The sequence below is a fragment of the Carettochelys insculpta genome, chromosome 2 (genome assembly GCF_033958435.1).
Source record: "Carettochelys insculpta isolate YL-2023 chromosome 2, ASM3395843v1, whole genome shotgun sequence".
NCBI lineage: Eukaryota > Metazoa > Chordata > Testudines > Carettochelyidae > Carettochelys > Carettochelys insculpta.
The window spans coordinates 120676118-120696726 of NC_134138.1; the positions used below are offsets into that span (position 1 = coordinate 120676118).

Below are 20609 nucleotides of genomic sequence, written 5' to 3' on the forward strand. Positions count from 1 at the left end.
TTATCTTAAAACATTTTTTTTCTCTTAAAAAGAGGTATGACTGATATGAAATGCAATTGCATGCTATCTGTGGAAACAGAGCTTTATTCAAGGTATTTCAGGGTGGACACCTACAAATTTGATGTGCCCAAAGTCACTAGTAGCTTGTACTTAGTTTAAAAAAAAAATTCAAATGTATTATTGCTCTGAGCCATTCCGATAGGGCAGTGGGGCCCAGGGCAACTCCCCACTCCCACTGCCCCAGGAACTGGGAACCCCCTCTCCCCTGTGTCACAGGCCCCACCCGTTCCTGCTCCTCCCTTACCCTGACCCCCTCCCCAACCACCGTGGCTGGGGATTACCTGGGACAGGGCCTGGCAGCGGCCAATAGCATCAGGGGGTCGCCTCCCCTCTGCCACTTCATCCCTCCCCCCCACACAAACACATTCACCATGCAGCACAAATGGCAGCCTGCTCTGCTCAACTGTGCTCTCTCAGCCTGCTGCGTCCCCACTTCTGCACCAGTAGCTGGGGGAGAAGTCTGCTTCCTAAAGTAAACATGATTTAAATAACACCTTTTTAAACAGCATCAGTTGGTCATGAGCAACTTCAGCTGTTTGCCATGGAATGCATAAGCCGTTTTTCATGCTGACTGTTAGGTCCAAAGTAATAATTGACAGTGTGCTAGATGACATTAAAAGTAGTGGCTGATTTTCTACATCAGATAGGACATTACGTTTCTCAGTAGGCAGAAGTATGTACCCATAAAGCCCTAGCAGTTCTCATCAATTTAACTCCTTCCCAAGGTTTTACTTTCTACACTTTATTTATGTAAAATTTTTGCTTTAAATGAGCAATTCTTGTACCCTCTGTATATTTAAACTTGGTAAAAGATAAGTTAAATAAATGTGAACTTTATGCAGAGAGCGTTTGGTAGAAACAAATAAACTATAAGTTTTCGGCGGGGGGGTAGTACCTTGAAAACTGAATATAGCACGATTTGAGCATAAAATAGCACTTCTCTATATAGAAGGTTTAAGCTGAATGAAAGCTACTAGAATTTGTTGAAAATGTTACTTTGAATAGTTGTGTTGTAGAGTAATTGAAAGATTCAAGAGACTCTGGAGATACCTGTGTAATAGGTACAGCGTCTCTTGCTAGTCTGTGTTGTCTGTTGAACCTAAGGGAGGAGGTAAGCTTTCGCTCCTTGAAGTAATTATTCCAGAAGAGGATTGAGGGATGCTGGTGGGATGGTAAAAGGTAGTTTGTCCTGTACATGGAGGGTTTCCCTCTGGGGTTGTCAACTACCAGTATTTCACAAACATTTATGACAAAACCATGAAAGCAAAATTTATATTATTTATTTAAAAAAATACCCTCAAAATAGGAAAGGCCTCTAATTTGAATTAAGCAGAGAAATAGGGCATATATATAATAGTAAAATAGAGCACTGCCCGATTTGACGCTTTTTGCTGTACAAACATTACTGAATAAATCCTTGAAACACAGCTGCACACAATTATAACACACACACTGAAAATTTGAAGCACAGTACAATAATATAACTTGTCCAAAGCCGTGCAGAAAATCTGTGGCAGGACTGGGAATAGAAGCAAAGTTTAACCATGAGAACATCCTTCCCCTTCTGTCTTTCAGAAGTGTAATTGTGGTCCTCCCGGATTCTGTCATGGGTTTCCATTTATTTAATAAGTAAATACTTACATTCTAGCCCATTAATAGTGAGAGTGGGTGGCATCCAATTGTTCTCCCAAAAAAATTCACTCCACTATGAAGGCAGATTCTTTCATATTTTAGCAAGCAGGAAAACCATCTTTTAATACTTTCCACTGCTTCAGACTGACCTCGTTACCTCTGTGGCAAGACCCCCTTGAGGTTGCCAAGCCATGAAAAAGCATGTTCATTTAATGCAGTGGGTGCCATGGTAATCTTTACTAGCTGCTGGCCCCTGTGCTAGGCCTTTTGTGTTACTTGGTTTGATTGGGATTTGTTTGTTGTTGTTGTTTTGCTGATTTCAATTTCGCATGAGAAACACAGGTCAAAGAGTGCTTGCTAGGGAAAGACCCAAGAGAACTGGAAATGCACCAGACATACTGAGTCATAACTTACATGCCTTCAGCTCTTGTTGTACTCTTTAAATAAAGACATCCTTGCTGTTAAAAGCTATTTACAGACAGTAAAACAAATAGCCTTCTGTACTGCATGCATTTGCCCTTGTTTCAGCTACTTTTTGCACCCTGTGAACTATTTGCTAAAGGCTAGGCCAAACTAATATGGTGTCAGACAATAAATGAATGGAGAAGCAAAAGTAATGGTGATTTTGGTGCTTGTTGTAAAACAGTAGCATGCAAAAGGGTGAAATTCAATCCTAGAGAGAGGGCCTGTGCATCACTTAGATATTGAAAATTGAGCTTAAGTGGGGGTTTTATGTGATCCATTGGCCTTGTGCGGGTCCTCTGTCCAGCATTGTTTCACCCACACTGAACACATTTTAAGTTCTGATTGCATTGTAAGGTGCAAAGTGGCACAGGTAATTAGGTCCAGAAACAGTCTGTATGACATTTTACAAATTAAAAAAAAGTTACAGACCAGTGCACCCTGGAAGGGTATTGTCCTTACTGCAGTTAGCACAGCTCAGGGTTCTAAGGAAGCTTAATATGCATCACTAGCCAGTAGAGGGTTGTGTGTCAAATTATAGGAAATAGGGTATTTTCTTCTTCCATGTTGCATTCATCAATCTGTCACTAGCAGGCATTTCAGCACCTGATATTTAGATACTAAACGTGTGATGCAAAGTTCCCCAAAAGCATTTAGCTGATCCAGTGCCCCATTCCCCCCCCACCCCCCAAAAAAAAAGACTTTTGTAATAATTTTAAAAGAAATATTGCCGTTAACATTTTAATGCTGATCTTTTAGGACTTATCCAGCTTTAACTTCTGCTATTTGAGTTATAAATAAAATGAATTAATAGATTATAAGATCAGAAGAACAATTGTGATAGTCTGACCTTCTGTTTACACTGGCTTAATTTTTGTTTGAAATGGAGCATGTTTTAGAACGACATCCAGACTTCCAGATTTAATTTGAAAATGTCCAATATCACAATCCTTTAAGTTGTTCCAGAGGTTGACTGTGTATCCTGTTAAAATGTTCCCCTTATTTCTAGCCTAAATTTAGATAGAATCAGCATCGATTCATTGCATTTTGTTGCACATTTTTGTCTGCTAGAGCTCTTATAGCATTTCTGTTTCTATTACTTTTAGACTATGATCAAGTCATCCTTTAGCCACCACTATATTAGCCCCACCACCACTTGGGTCTTTTGCCGTAAGGCATTCCAAAGTAGTTTTTAATGCACTGCTTTATGAGGTGAGTTAACTAACCCAGTTGACTGGTAGGTAGCATATAAAGTAAGGAATTCTGCAAATCTTCCTTCTCTAATGTTAGGAGGCAAAAAATTTGTGACCTATGTAATTATGATTAAATGCATCAAGGGTTGGAACTTGTTAGCTGAAAGAATGCAGTTGGGCTCCAAATCAGCTGGTTTTACAGCAGATGATCAGGATATATTTTTATTGCGTTTTAGATGCGGAGATGTGCAACCGTGGTTATTGGCTCCACCTTGTTCTTTATTTTGCTCTTCTTGGGAGATAGGGCATTGGAGTAACTGAAGTCTTTTTACTGAAGTGGAGTGGCTGCATTGTTATGGCCTTCTCATGCCGTAGTATGGGTAGGACTCTGGGTGAGTGGAGGTTTAGGTTGCGGAGAGACTCTCCCTTGGGAATATATGAATTGCAAGTAGTTATTGTTGTGGTATGAAAATGAAGCTTGCACGATTTGTCTTAATTCTACAGTTGTACAAAGGAGAGTTTGCTCTGTAATAGCATGAAATGCAATCTTATAGCTTTAGTGGTTGCAGAGTGCAATCTTTGTTGCCAGTTTTGGGAACCCATTCCCTGATGCAGTTCCTGCTCATCAGGTCCTTTCCGAGGTGTGAGGTTACAGCTGCGGTGTTGCTGTGGCTTCCAACTTTAAAACAAAAACAGTAACAGAAGAATCCACTGTGTGATGGCACTTTTGTCTTTGTAAAAGTTCTACTAGGCCATGGGTCTGCAACTGAAATAACCAGAAGAGCCATTTTTTTCAAATGCAGTTACAAAATCAATACGTGAAGAGCCGCAATGCATGTGAATGAGAGACAGTCCTTAATAAATAGTCAAACTGTACCTTTTGTCACCCCCTATGGTAAGAACAGTGCTCACACAATGATTTGTACCAGTTAGAAAGTTGTTACCCCCATCTCCAGGCTTTACCCTCACCCCCACCCCGCAGACTTGCCCTCTCCATCGCCAGGTTTAACTCCTCTCAAGCCAAGGCTGTCCTCGCCACCCCCTGCCTGCAGTTTAACCCCTTCAGTGCCAAACCACCCCTTCATCCCTAGAATTTACCGGCCTCAGATGCTCTGCGCACTGCTCACCTCCCCTAGATGCTGAGGTATGAGGTGGTGGCCAGGAGCTAGTGCCCACCCCACCCCCTCACAGTGCAGGTGGCTGTTGTGGTCTGGGCATCAGCGGTGGTAGTGCCGGGTGCTGCAGGTGGTGGCGGCAGCAGCAGCAGGGGAGTGGCGAGCAAACAGCTGGCAGAAGAGCTGCCTCCTCTGTTCCCCTGTGGCTGCAGCTCCCCGCCGTGGCTGGAGTGGAGCCGTCCACTCTCTCCTGGGCTGCTGCCACTGAGCACAGGCACCAGAGGGGGCTGCAGCAGCCTGGAAGCACCAACCAGGTGGGTGGGAGCAGGATGGCAGCCAGAGGACGACAAGGTCCCCTCAGCCTGAGAGTGGAGGAAGTGGCACTGGCCAGGTGGGAGCCAGCTGTTTTCTTCCCCTGTCTCCCTGGCATGGTTGGGATGGGGGAAGTGCCCTCCCATAGCTCCTGGAATTGGGCTGGTGGGCAGCATGCTGCTGAGGGAGCTGGGTTCCTGCTCTGTTCCTCCACTGCCACCTCCCCTCCCATACCTCTTGCTTCTGATCATGGCTTTGGCAGGGGAGCCCTGCCAGCTTCCTCTTCTGGGGTTCCTTTGGCTCTTCCAGCTTCCTCTTCTGGGGCTTCCTGCTGCTGCTGACTCTATATGTGGCTCTGGAGGCTGCTGCCGCTTAAACAAAAATTGAAAGCCCGTTTTAACTGCAGGAATTGCTTAAGCAACAGCAGCCTCCAGAGCTGCATGATGAGTCAGCAGCAGCAGCGTTCGGAGCCGCAAGTGGCTCCTTAAAGAGCCACATGTGGCTCTGGAGCCACAGGTTGCCGACCCCTGTACTAGACCATCTTCTGGGTCTCTAGTATTTTGTAGGAGGTGGAGGATAAAATCCTTGTTTTTACATTTTTTTTCCAGTAATTTTTAAAAAGTAAAGTGTCTAAGCCTTAGTAAAGTAGATTAGACTTGCCTCTCATTTATGATTTTCCTTTCCTACCTCCTCTGGAATTGGGCCAATAACTGAGCTATTCCAGAGACTATACTATACCTTTACTAGGTCACTGATTCAGGTGCAATGTGGTTACTGACCAAGATGCACCAGGAGTATTTTAAAGATCAGAGTTGGCAGATTTCACTGTGGCATTGAAACAAAATATTCTGCCATGTTCATTCAGTGACATTCAGCATCCATAACATGGTTAAGTGTATTACAGTAAGATTTGTAGAAATTTAAATGAGCTGTATTCTTAACAGCCAGGATCAGCATAGACTGCTGCGGAGTTTTCAGATAAATTTCAGGTTGTTGCAAGTATGGCACGTCTGTTCCAATTACTTGTAGTAAGAAGTGGGAGCCAAGGAATTTTTACCAATGGTTTCTGCTAAGGTCAGTGGACCTTAAAAATAAAGGTGTCAGGGGGTTTCTTGACTTAATTATAAATTCTTATTTGTTTCATATCTGTAACTGAAACAAAATATATAACAGTGTAGGGTGCCTCTTGAGTGGATGATCCAAATAACTCCACGGTGATGTCACAACTCATGAGAAATGTGCTCAGGCCACATTTGAAATAACCATTTAAACCACACCAAAGAGTTTTCCTTTTCACCTGCCAAATGCATAACAGCATGCACAAACACCAATTTAACGTTTTAAGGAAACTGTGGACTCTTTGGCTACGTCTACACTGACAAAAAAACTTGGAAATGGCCATTTCGAAGATTACTAATGAGGTGCTGAAATACATATTCAGCGCCTCATTAGCATGCCGCCAGCCACAGCACTTCAAAATTGCCGCGTTTAGCTCCCACGTTGTTCATCCAGATGGGGGGTCCTTTTTGAAAGAACCCCGCTACTTCGAAATCCCCTTATTCCTATGACCTAACTGTGGGCATTTGTTTAGGCAACGGCAGTGCAGACATAGCCAAGGAGTCCACAGTTTCCATAAATCATTAAACAAAAATGTAAAAGCCCATTTTTAATTGCGGGCATTATTTAAGCAATGGCAGCCTCCAGAGCTGCATAGGAATAAGGGGATTTTGAAGTTGGCGGAGTCGTTTCAAAAAGGAGCCCCGTCTGGATGAGCTGTGCAGGAGCTAAATGCGGCAATTTTGAAGAGCCACGGCTGGAGGCATGCTAATGAGGGGCTGAATATGCATTTGAGCATCTCATTAGTAATCTAGTAATGCGTGGCCATTTCGAAGTTTTTTTTGTCAGTGTAGAAGTAGCTACAGAGTCACAGTTTTTAGTTCAGAAGCTTTTTTTGTCAGTGTAGACATGGCCTTGATGTTATAAACAAAAAAAACTGACAACATCTAATGTGTGTGTCTGGGCTCATGGACTTTTTCTAAATGAGCAAAAATACCTTTTCCACTTAGGGAAGCTGTTAATTACAACATCATGCTTGTCTCATTTAATAACAAACTGACTGAGTGATCAGGATGCTGCCAGCAATGTTGACAAACAGGGCCAACTATATTGTCAATATGGTTGTCTGTCAGAAACAATCCATACTTTAGTTTACTTTCAGTGTGCATTGGTGTGTGCGTGGGGTGGGTGGGGGGAAGAAATACAATGGACATGTTGCTAATCTTAAAGTTATGGATAGTGTGGAAACCTGTAATTTGATTATTGTCCTAACTCTGCCAGTTCTGTTCATGCTTAGCAGGGGAGAGGAGAAACAAGCGGACTGAAGTTATATTGGCAGAAAAATGGGAAATTGAAATTCAGTTTGTGTAAACATCTGTTGTCAGCAATTGAGATCGCCATCTTCTTTAAAGTACTTGCCTAGAGAATTTTTCCATTAATGTCTCAGTTCAATTACCAAGTCTGCTTTCTTGGCTTGAAGTTCCATGTATTCCAGAGCTCTCTGGGCATAGTTCTGTGTGTTTGTACTATAATAGCAAGCAGGTCCCTAGTGTGAGAGGAACATCCTGCTGTCACTGCCAGGATAGGAACTGCGTTTTTTTTGCTGTACTCATTGTTTTGCCTTCGTATGTCTGTATATCTTTGATCAAGTAATTAGCAAGTCAGTCTGGAGGAAAAGATACGTGCTTAGTGTTCAACAGCCTCCTCAGCCTCAAATGGCATCACACTGGTAGCTAACAGAAAGTGTTGTAGTCACCCTAAAATAAGTTTGTTTTTAAAAAGTTAATGTTATTGGTCACTTCTCTGGTACAATGTAAACCCTATTGCCCTCTGGAGTGGTTCACTGAGAATGGTGTTTTGGTTTCTCAGTGAAGTGTGGCCGTGCAGTAGGGTATGTTACCTAAACAAAGGCTGCCCAGAAAACTCTGATCTTCTCACTTGGCAGTGACAGTCCTTGAGGAATTGTAGGGTTAGGAGCCATCACTAATGATTGTAAGAGTCCTGGGACCACAACAGGGAAGCTCAAGAAAATGAGATGCAAAACACTTACCTTACTCCCACATATGTATGCCCTGAGAACAGTTTTCTAGCTACACTTATTTGAACGCTAAAAGCTTTAGTGAAGTAATTTTACAAGGAGCTAATCTTTTCAGTAAGGCAACTACCAAATGTTACCTACTCTGCTATTCCCTTCTGCAATATAATATTTGTCTCCTAAAAGTAGCATACAAAGCAATATGCTCCACAGGAAAAATTCCACGTTGCTTTTCTCTGATTATTAAACCACAGTAACTTCATTGTAGTCAAATATATTGTACTACTAAATCTAGGTATTTTGCTATACCAGAGAGCAGATAATATTACATCAGGGTGCAAAATATTGAGACATGAGGAATTTTATCAAGACACAGAAATGACATGTTGTGTTAGTACAATGTTTTGACTTAAATGTTTTCTTCAGCTCAGTTCAGTCTCTGAGAATGGGGGAGTATTTCCCAACTCTGATAAATTTCTCTGTGAAGTAAGCTTCATTATAGGGATTTAAAAATTTTTTTTACTTCTTTGATAGTATCCAATATTGGCTTTTACTAGGAGCAGAATAATGGATTAGATGGACTAATGGGCCTATTTCTATGTTCCTGAAGTGTTAATGCCTCTGATATCCAAATTATGTAAGGTTTGCGTGCTATGCCACTTTTATTCGTGTGTGTGTGTGTAACTCTACATTTATTTAGATGCTTCCAGTAAACATTTCCTTTCTATTATCCTTTTTGTAGGATGACAGTGATGGAATTCCATGGTCAGAGGAGAGGGTGGTACGAAAGGTCCTTTACTTATCTCTAAAGGAGTTCAAAAATGCACAGAAGAGGCAGCACGGTGATGGCATCAGTGGAAGTCTCAAGACTGTGAATGGTAGGTCTCTTTTGTGGTACGAGTAGGAAGAGTTGTGTCATTTTAAGTGTGATGCTAGGTAGAAGAAGCAGGAGGACAATATGCAGGCTGGCAAACACATTGCCCTGTTGATGCGCACAGTTCAGGAAAACTTGCTTTTTTGAATACTTCAGGGGGTTTGCGTCATCTGTACTGACTCATTTGTCCCACAAACTGTGGTGACCCAAGCACAATAAAAGGAAGTTCTTCTTCGAGAAGTGTCCCTTGGGGGCTCTACTTTAGGTGTCTGCGCCTGTGTGTGTTTCTCGTTGGAGATTTGTGGTAGCAGTACCCTTGGGAGGCTGTGCACATCTCCTTTGGCCTGGTTTGTTAAGACCAGCAGTGCCCTCAAGAAACCTCCCAAGGAGCTAACCTGGCCTACCCTTCTCTGTAGCATTACTTTTGCCCTCAAGGCAACTCCCTTTCTGTTTCTCTCCCCTCCTCTACCTGCCCCCCTAGCCAGAAGAAAAAAAGGTTTTTTTGGTGTTTTTTTTCTACTTTTCACTTTGGTGGTCCCTGACTGGCCTTTTGACCATTCTGGGTTCCCCAGGCTTTAAACATCGTTTAACATACAGACTGTCTATTCCAGACTCGGCTGGTCACTCACAGAGTGCCTGCTGCTTAGGGGAAGCACATATCCCTCAGAAGTGTCCCAACTGTAAGAAGCTTGAGGCCAAAAAACAGAAGAGCCAGGGAGGCGTGATTGTAACTGCTGCTCATGGAGAAATCTCTCCGCCTTGCCTCAGACGCAGAGCATACAACAGCCCTTTCTCATGGCAGCTTCGGAGAAGGATCCTCCCTCAGAAATGAGCACAGAAGACCCTGTTCCAGCTACATTTTCAGAAAAGTGCTGTGTCTCCTCCTCTTTGAGTGATTTTTTTTTTTCCCCTCACAAAAAGTGCCCTGGTACTGTCAGCACCTTGTGTGTCGGACCATGGGGCACCAGGAACATCCAACACCAAGGCGACCTAAGAGGCGAAAGACGTGGGACAGGGTCTCTTGATGACGGGCACACACACTAAGACCAGTCTGCCTCATCCGCACTGAAAGAAGCCGCAGTGTGCCTTGGCACTGAGCAGCACAATGCCGCCACCTGCTGCGGCTTTACATGGCAGCAAGCCCTTGGCACGACTGATGCATACACGGCCTACCAGCATCTCTCTGGCGCCCACGCCAACCTTTGCACCCCGCAGCACTTCACCAGCCCCACTGATTTGCTGCTACGCCCCTCTTCAGCACCGACGACAACCCAACAGGCCTACAGTTCAGCCTGCCTGCTACAATTGCGGGCACCACTTCTGCTATAGCCAGTGATGATGATGAGGGAACTTCACCAAGAGTGAACACTCCTTGCCTAGGCCAGCACCTTCATATCAACATCCTGCAGTTTGGCAGCCCCGCACACCCTTAATGGGTGCCTCGCCCATGGCCATGCCATCCAGTTGGTCCTGTCAGGATCCATGGGCCTTATACGTAACACAACAAACTCAATCATTTCAACAACCAGCTCCAGCACCTAGTTCAATCAGTTCACCTGTTCCATCTGCCTCCGCGCTCTCCATCCCCACCAGTGCTAGATCCAGAGGAGGGCACAGGTATTATCGATGACCCATGAGAGAATGACTCTCCTGCACTGGTACATATTTCTCCTTCCTCCCTGGATGACACCATCATTCTTCTTCCTCCCCTCCAACCCCCAATGCCAGTGGATAGTGTTAAATCTTTTTAAGAGCTCTACAAACAGGTAGTGGAATCATGGAAATATAACACAAGATAACAGATACACTCCATATGTCTCCCAGTAGTGCCAGCCAGTACTGCCCTAATGGACCCTGCCCAAACAATCTGGCAAACCTGTGCTGTGGCCCCTCCCTCATGTAAGCGATCTGACAAGAAATACGATGCTCCACTGAAGGGAGCTGATATTCTTTTCATGCATCCTGCCCCAGATTCCTTAGTAGTTGATGCTGTGAATTAAAGAGGTAAGCAACGTGCTGGCCACACTACCCGATAAAATAAAAGATTTGAAAACAGATTGATTTGTTTGGCAGGAAGGCCTGCTTATCCAGGTTGCTGCAGTACATCTTACACATAATCCCAAGGGCACTACAGCCAGGGACACACAAAATGCCAGATCAGACGGCAGCATTTCACGACCATCCACTTTCAGACAAACATTCTGGACCTTTGGTCAATGGCCAGGTAGCCCCCGTTTTTCCCACTGCCTCACATCACCTCTACCCCATTTGGAGACAGTCAAACTCCAAAGTTCCCTCTTTTTTTTTCCCCCCATCAATATGTGGAATAAATTTTGCTATGCACCAATGCATGTGCAAATGTGCACCACCAATAGAAACACATGCTGCTGGCTGTGGGTGCTCTGCCAGTCAGCTAGGTGGCACCCGAATCTCTCCTGGGCAGCTGCCCAAGTGCACAGCTTACAGGGAACACTGTCTAACATCCATTTTCTTGATCTGGGAAACCCTCACATGTGACAAATGGATGTTGGAGATTGTATGCAAGACTTATGGCTCCCCATTCATCACTGTTCTGCCTATCCGACTTCTTTCTCTATCTGGCTTCAGGGACCCATCTCATGAAAGCTTCCTCATGCAGAAAATAAACCACCACCTGCAACTCATAGTGATATGACACATACCATAACAATATAGGTAGAGCAGTTTTTATTAGCATTATTTTCTCCCAGTGGAGAGAACAGGCAGATGGAGGCCCATTGTACACCTGTGCAAGCTTATGTACTTTATCTGCACCAGCACTTCAAGATGTTTATCCTTGCTGCTCCAATACTGGGACTGGAAAAGGGAGTTTGGCTATCGACCATCAACCTTCAGGATACATACTTCTATATCACCATACGTAGTTGGGACCCATCATTTCCTGTTTGAGGTCCCTCCCCTTTGGTCTTTCTGCGCCTCCCCAAGTCTTTTCCAGAGTCCTCACAATTGTTGCTGTGCATCTCCATGAATCAGGGATAATCATATTTCAGTACCTCTGCAATCACCTTTTCAAAGACACGATTTACCAGACAACAGAAATCGTATCCTTCACCACAAATCTCTTTTCTCAACTAGATCTACAGCTGTACTCCCACAAATGGTTTATAAGTACCTGCCTCGACTGCACCACAGCGACAGCATCCTTGCCTCAGCAGCAATTTCTCATGTCAAGACTCATTTTTGACCACACTCAACTAGATGCATGCACTAGAAGTCTGCAGAGTGCTTGTTCTTTTTCTAGACAGAGTGAGGCCATTTCAGAAATCCTCCATACATTTTTGTCTCCATTACCAAATGTTCCCAAGGCCAGAGTATCTCAAAACAGCGACTATCCAAATGAATTTAGAAATGTATCCACCTTTGTTACCCCAACAGTAACTTGCAACCTTCAGCCCTCCTGCGCACACACTCGACTAGACCATGGCCGCATCAAAAACTTTGGTGAAGGACATACTTGTAATTGACAACTGCAGAATAACTATCTGGCATCTGCCCCTGTGTTCACAAAGCATTAAACATTGGAGACACACTCAATTTCCAGGGTCCCTTCTACCTGTGAGGGGCACTGCTCCATAGCCACCTGAACTGGAACACCCACAGGGGTATTGCTCAAGGAAGAGACATCTACTCACCTTTGCATTAGGTGAGGTTACTCCACTTCTCTCTGCTTTGGACTCTTCTTTTCAATCCCCTGTGACAGAGAAGGAACTGGAGGAACGGTAGGCTCTGCGTGTGGGACAGCTGCTCCAAACAGCCCAAGCCAGCTGCCCCGTGTGTGCTGCCTACTGAATGCACTGCTCCTACAAACCTCTTTCTAGAGGCGGAAAGCTGCTCAGACACTTGAAGTGGAGCATCCATCTCAAAAAGCCTCAGTTACTGCACAGGTCAGAGCAAGAGTTCTGAGACTGAGGCCATGTCTACGCTGCAGACTTGGGTCAACACAAGTTTTGTCAGCATATAACTGCTGAAGTTAGTGTATTACTGATGCAGACAAGTGATTGGCTGCTTGCGTCAGTGCTGCACATACTTACAGGTATGCTTGTGTCAGTGGAAAGTTTGGCACACCATAGCCAGTTAAACCACTGGGCCATGCACCACGGTCTGCCACAATGTGGTCTGGGAAATGTGTGTCATTTGTTGTGGGGCAGAAATGAGCGAGACTGGGATCTCCATGAGTTAGGGGTCAAGTTCCCATCATGCAACTTCCTACACCCCTGAGGCAGGGTCAGGAGGAGGTGAAAATACAGAGGAGTGTTGCTGAGATTGGAAAAAAATTATCTTTGTCATTAACAAAAGAAACGTTTCACAGTCTCTCAGCACTCTTGCTCTCTTAAGTAATGAAGTTGTAACACCCTTTAGAGCAGAGTGTAAAATGTGGATCTGGACTCAATTCAGCGATAGGGGACCCTTCTGTAAATAGCTTTATCATGCTGGATGGGAAAGTACTGCCGGCAGTCAGGTTTCAGGACAAGTTTGTGTCTCTGTCTGCACTGACAGAAGCTGAAGGGCTTCTTTCTGGAGACTTAGTGCAGATGCTTGTCAGCATATGCGTAACTGTAATGTGCTAATAAATTCATGCAGTGACTGGGTGCTTACTTGATGGATTATTCGTATTTGTATGCAGCTTGTATTTTTGACATGGTGCATCAAATTTCACTGGCATTTCTAAGAAGCTGCCTTATTCCCAAAGAGGCAGCCACTAGTGGAATGCTTGGATGGATGGATGGTTACAGATTTTGCAGGTCAAACTATTGCATCACATAAACCACTATAACCTCTCCCATGGGATTAAGGAATACCCTCTGACTTCTGAGTTCAGCAATAATATCAAACGCTAATCTGGAGGGAAGGGTTGCTTTAGCTGCAAGCCACTAATAAGCTTGAAGAAGTATGCAAAACGGTGTTGGCTTTCTTATTGTCCAGTACCTCTGCTTCGTTGATCTTCTGTCAAGCATGATTTTTTTTTCTTATGGGGGTTTTTCTTAGTCAAAGAAGAAGAAATCTATAGGCGTGAAGCACAGTAATTGTTGGTTAGAAAGCTTTGATGGTGTGCCAGGTTGCAGGATGACTGAGGTTTTTATGGTGTCTGGTTTCACCAAAGGCAGCATATATGAAAACTGAGTTAGCTGGGAATGCTCTGTCAGCGCTTGGAGTGTTGCATAGTCTTCTCTGGCAATGACATGGCTCATGTTTTCTGCATATGCTTCACTAATTTGGTATTTTATAATATAATTCTCCCCTTCTCTTCACACATGGGTGACTAAGGATATGTCTACACTGCAGCTGGAGCTGTAGTTTCCAGCTGAGAAAGATGTATGCGCTCTAGCTGTGTTTGAGCATGCTAAAAAGAGCAGTGTAGCTACAATGGTCCAGGTGACAGCAAGAGCTAGCCCCAACAGGTAAGTACTTAGGGTCTTGAGCAGCATTCTAGTTCATGCTGCCTCTCATGTTGTGGCTGTGCTGCTATTTTTAGTGTTCTAGTTTGATTAATGCTAGGGGAGGTTCGTCTGCTGGAACTGGAAATTAAAACTCATTTGAAGTACAGATATGCCCTGCTTTTTTTTTCCTGACCCAGAAGTGCTCCCTTTCTAATTCTTTCTGTTCATGGGATGTTTCTCAAGGTGTCCAGCTGCACAACTGCTGCATTTTAAGAAAGACCACTGTCCGTCGTGCAATTTGTTTTAATCACCACCACCATTTAAAAGAAGGGTGAAGTTTTGTGAAAAGGGAAAACCATCTGATATGGAGGAAAAAATATTTTATTTAAATAAATATTTAAACGTTCATAATATTTTATTTAAAATATGGCCATGTTAATTAAATCTAAAACTCTTACAATGTGGGGAATTAGTAAGTGCAGATGGTATTTAATTTTCACCAGGTTATTATACAATGGGAAGAAAATGTTGAGACTTTATGGGAGAGAAATATTGTATTAGGCATAACCCGAGAACCTGTTTGAGAGTTATTTGGGGTTGTTCACAAGTTGTGTGGAATATGTCCTGTACTGAACAGAATTTGGTGTTATTTCTTTTTATATGGATTAGACAGAACTATCTTGGGGACTAAAATGAGGGCCTGATTTTACAAAAATGTTGAATGCTATCAGTTCTCAGTGACTTCACTGGGAACCTTTCTTCCATGGGAGCAAAACATGTTCAGCTTTTATAGAAAGGAACCTCCCTCTGTTAAGTGCCTGAATGATGTTTTATGTGCTTAATTCTTGGATGCATGTTTAAAATTTTGGCCGTGGCCAGCATGTTCCAGAAATGGGCACATTTGAAGGAGACAGCCTTCACTCCACTATAAAATCATGGTCTTACCAGGTGTTGCAGCCAGTAGAGAGCCTCCTGCAGCAAACTGCAAAACCCAGATATTTGAAAGCAGAGTTCTGTGCTGGTTGTAGAGCAACAGATTGTCATCAAGCACTTTTAGGTATTCAGAATTGTATCACTTGTGTAGATGAGAGGATCCCAAGTTAGTCATGCCAATGTCCAGCTTGCCAGGAGATTTCTCATTATTGCCTGTTCTTTTCAGAAATGGAACATGTAGGATGGAGGGAAGGGCAAATGCTAGTAGAAGTAATGAAACATTCAATAACAGCATGCGGCCACTGTTGCTAAAACATTTTTTATGGATTACAAATAGTCGTGAACAAATCCTCATAAAGAATTAAAACCATCTTGAGCTGTAGTATATGTAATGCTTTTGGCAGCTGGAACCATTACATCACTATTTTAGCTGAGTGTGTGAAAAGCAAATTCAGTAGAAATGGCCCTGTCTTTGGAAGTCTGTATCTGCCGAAGGGCCTTTACTGGTTCTGTCTAGAGGAGTCTGAAAGAAAATTAACTGGGCTGTGTAAATATCATAGAAAACGCTTAAAATTTTACATCCATGCTTTCATTTATGTTTGAAACAGTCTTCAAAATACTGAAAGTTGAGTTGTATTCACTCTCTTATCATGTCACTACATCAGATGAATAATTACTTCTAAAACAAACATGGGTTTTTCAGTTTTTCGCAGAATCCTGGTGTTTGTTTGGTCTGACTGTAGTGTTCAGTCTCCTCTTTGAGAATGGCCTTCCACTTCCTAGTTACAGCTATTCGGGCATATCTGCAGAATGAATGACAAACAAAAAGTCAAGACGCTGGTGTTTGGCATAATGGACAGTTCGAATAGGAGAGGCAGACCCCACAGAGAAGGGGTAGATGATACAGCCGATTGGTGTGGAGCTAGTCTACAGAAACTAAGCCACCCCGCACTGGACAGGGAAAGATGGAAGGAAATACTGAGGGAGGCATCAGACGGTAATAGGTGCTGAGCCCATGATTGTCTGATGATGATGATGATGATTCCACTTCATACCTTTATTTTTAGCTCATAGTTTGTGCCACAAAGTAATTAGATAAAAATATTTTGTACACTTCATTTTTGCCTTGGTGCCCATTTTATAATACTCCTGTCCCCCCATAATTAACCAGTGAGCTTTTTAGCAGGAAGGATACAGGAAGCTGGTGGAGTATAGTGACTGTAACCGTAAGTTTATGATGACTCTAAATGTTCAGAGTATAGAATGACCCAACAACCTTTTCGCACAATCTGCCTTGGTTCAGTACGTTCTCTTCCAACATGCGGGAACAAAAAATCAGAAAGAGATATGTCAGTAAGTTGTCAGGAAACCCCCTGTAGAACTAAATATCCTCACCTAACCTCCATGTCCCCCATTATTTTATTCTCCCCATATGCCTAAAAGGAAGAGAGAACACTGGAATTCTGTCTCTCTTAACTTTGTTGCCTCTAACTTCACACAGACCTTTGCAAATGAACTGTGTTTTACCTCAATGGCTATGTCTACACTAGTCCCAAACTTCGAAATGGCCACGCAAATGGCCATTTCGAAGTTTACTAATGAAGCGCTGAAATGCATATTCAGTGCTTCATTAGCATGCGGGCGGCCGCGGCACTTCGAAATTGACGCACCTCGCCGCTGCGCGGCTCGTCCCGACGGGGCTCCTTTTTGAAAGGACCCCGCCTACTTCTAAGTCCCCTTATTCCCATGAGCTGTAGGCGGGGTCCTTTCGAAAAGGAGCCCCATCGGGATGAGCCGCGCAGCGGCGAGGCGTGTCAATTTCGAAGTGCCGCAGCCGCCCGCATGCTAATGAAGCTCTGAATATGCATTTCAGTGCTTAGTAAACTTCGAAATGGCCATTTGCGTGTCCATTTCGAAGTTTGGGGCTAGTGTAGACACGGCCAATGTGTTTCTAGTCAGTGATGCTAAAGATATCACTTTGCTGTAATTACCAATTGACAGCTATGGGTGATGGAGGGTGGGGAGTATGATGTATAAATTGTAAAGGTCTATGCACAGTGGATGTGGGCCTATATTAATAAATAATACATTTAAGAAAAATTGGGGAAGAAGAGGCAGGAAAGAGACTAAAATAAAAGGAAGAATAATACATCACTTTCCTGTTTTGGAACTGAATCATTTTGAAGAGGAAGACAAAAACAAAGAGCAATACATAGATAAAAAGAAAGTGATCTATCACTGAAAGCCTGAACCCCGAAAACACACTTATTTTCTGGAGGGATGGTGGCTGTTTTGCAGTGTCACTGGGGTGGGTGAGAAAATAAAAGGGAGTGGGGAGGGGAAGGGACTTCAGAAGACAGGAAATGGGCAAGGAACTTTAAATAAAAGGTTTGAAAGGATAGGATAATTGTAGAAATAATAAATAGCTACCTTCAGGGAGAGGGTGGAAGATAGCAAAAAAAGCCAAAGGTAGCAGAGGAGAAAGAGATCCAGGTCAGAAACATAAAGGATGATTTGCTTGACTTTTAGGTTTCTGAAATTTAAAGATTTCTCTAACGATATTAGCTAATTGGATTGTCAAATGTTGTAGAACAGAAGCCTTCCCTGTCTGCAAATGGTGGAAAACAGCTCACTCTCTCAATTTTTTTAGAAGTGGTTTGTTTTTTAAATTAATCATACATTTTAAGTTAAATATAAGCTTTATTTTAAAAAAAAAAGGCCTGTTTAAAATTAAATTTAAAAATTTGTCAGTCTATTATACTCTGTCATAATTGTATTAAAATTGTTTACATTAATTTTAAAATATTAAGCCCAGTATGTCTGATTGCCATGTACTCAGAGTACTGAACTGGTGGAAGTCACCTAGAACCAGTATTAGTTGGTGTTAAACCAGCTTTTGATAACAATGGCCTCTCTTGAGGCAGCATGGGCGATAGTTTCTTCATTGCAGCTTATTCAACTAGTTCATTACAATGGCTGATTGATTCAGAGTTAAGAAATCAGTTGGGACTTGGAAGAAGCAGGAATGTTTTGTTTTTCTTTTTGCACCCTATTATTAAAAACAAGGAAAGAGAGGGTAAGATCTGTTAGCTCCAAGATTATTTCTGGTTACCCTTCAAAATCAGTTCAGTTTGCTGAATATTGGTAATACATCCTTTGTTGATTAAATTAATTAGTTTTAAACGCAAAAGATACTTTATTAAATTTTGTATTCATTAGTTTTATGAGCTATTTTTACATGGCTCTTTGTTCAGTGTTTGACTTTATATCAGAATGGAAATATATCGTGACAGATCTTAAGTAAAAAAAAATTAACATTTAGTCATATAAGAAATGCAGTATATTAACTGTTTTCTAACATAATAAAAAAGTAAAAATTAAGTAACTGGTAAATTTAAGGTCAGCTACATAAATGCTAAAAGATGTGCGTGAATATAGTGCATTGTCCTGGTCAGTAAAAAGAGGTGCCCATTTTTATGTAAAGCTGATCTTTTGGTGCAAATCAGTATTTTTTTTTTTAATGATTACAAATAAAGGAGATTCAACCTTTCCTTAGGAAAATAATTGGAAAGTACAAATGCAAAATGAGATTAAAATGGATAATTTAAATCAAGGTCCTTTGCCTCTTGATTTAAATCAGAATTCAATTTGGTGATTTTAAATTTGTTTGGATTTAAATCAATCCACCATTGCCCACAACAGAAAACAAAAGTATATTCCTGATTTAGCGTAATATCTGCTTGCTTCACCACCTAAAACATTTTGGTTGGATGCTGTCAGCAGCACAGACCACTGTAGACTAGGGAAGAGAAATTGTATTCTGTTCTGCCTCCCATAGCAATAAAATCTCCAGCTAAATTCAGATTCTAGCTTTTTGTAGCTGATATATGCAGCAGGAATAACACAGCTTGCATTTTCAACCATGTGATGGAACTTGCATTGGAGTCAGAAATCTTATTCTCCGCCAGTTTCTGTATTTTATGTGCTTATTTTAGAAATCAAAACAAGATATCACTTCTGTAGATTTGCTTTCCTGTCATGCTGTCCATTCAGTTCTGTATCTAGATATGCATAGGTTTAGCATGCCTTCAGTTAATCATACAAAGCTGTTTGACTATATAAACACACACGATAATCCTACTAGTTACCATCCTAATATCATGATCTGAAAAACACTTACTCCTCTGGAAGCAGATAGGTCTGCTTTATAGAAATTACAGATAACTGGGTTTGATCAAGATATTGAAATCAGTAATATCTGCTTAGAGCAATAGCCTGACGGTAAGTGACAATTTGAGATCTCTGGAATGCTTTCTGGTGAAGTGCAGAGAACTTGGGTGGTTCCATGGTGCTGACTGCTTTTCCCTATTCCCAAGTGTTAAATTGCATTAAAAGAAGCCAAAATGATTACTTACTGTTCTAATAAAACAGATGCTCTCTCTTGCTCCTCCGTTCATGTCTTTTCTAAATACTGCAAGCTGGACACTGTCCTCATCCTCTGATGTGGCCTTCATTAGGTGGATCTCCTTGCAGTAGTGTCTCAGTAACCATGAGGAAAGGGTTATCCCCTTTTATGGCTGTAGCTGAGGCTACGTGTACACTACGAGATACATTCAGATATATTGATATCAATTTTGTAACACTGGATTTTATAAATTTGAATTTGACTATTCTCATCTCCCCACGTGCTCGTTGCAAAGTTGACTTATTGCTGCCACACTCAATTGGCAAACACTGACAGTAGCAGTAGTACATTATGGGAACCTGTCCCACATCCTTGTAGCATTCTGGGCATTTTTGCTGTGTGGCAAGGTGCTCCCTCCACCTTGGCTCAGGCCCTTTTGCCTCTTCCCCTAACAGACCTGTTGGCCTGGCTTGGGAAGGGGAGCCCTCTGCTCCTCCCTCCTCAGCTCTGCTGTCAACAATCTCCGCCTCCTAATCTGCTCTTGCTACTTTTACTTCCCTCAGAGGGGGTCTCAGGCTCCTCTCTGCCCCTTGCTCTGTTTGTCTGAAGAGTCTGACGTTAGCTGAGCTGCTTTAAGCCTCCTGGCAGTTAGCACAGCTGGATCTTGCTTGCTAACTGCCTGCTTGTACCACTCCCTATTGCCTCTACCTGGGAGCATAATTAACTCCTTCTGTCTTTTCCCTAGCACAGGCTGGGTTCTGGGCTGCCTTCCACCTGGGGTCTGATACCTTTACTGGTTACAGCTGGTATTTGATGTCATCTTCCCACATTGCATTGCCTTCATTCTCCTCCCGTGTAAGCAAATGTCCATTTTTCCAGGTGGAAGGAAGGAAAATTAGTGCCTCAGCAAAGATCACCAAATGCACAGAAATCTTTTTCCTATCATGGACTTGCTTTTAAAAACTGTAGCTGTAACTGAATTGTGGAAGATTTTACAAAAATCAGTAGGTGTGTGTCTTCTCAGCTGGCCCTCCACTGCCTTTTCCCCCCTCCCTTGATCAGATCTGATCCCTGAAAATAATACAGGGACAGTGCAAAGCATGAGGAAAGAGTAG

General features: G+C 42.7%; 1 protein-coding gene across 1 annotated transcript in view; it reads left to right on the forward strand.

Moving 5' to 3' along the window:
• Nucleotides 1-20609, forward strand: part of JARID2 (jumonji and AT-rich interaction domain containing 2) — a 305764-nt gene that overhangs the window by 135262 nt on the left and 149893 nt on the right. The window contains exon 2 of the mRNA XM_074987636.1: nucleotides 8608-8743. Coding sequence (XP_074843737.1) covers nucleotides 8608-8743 — 136 coding nt within the window. The remainder of the gene's footprint in view (nucleotides 1-8607; nucleotides 8744-20609) is intronic.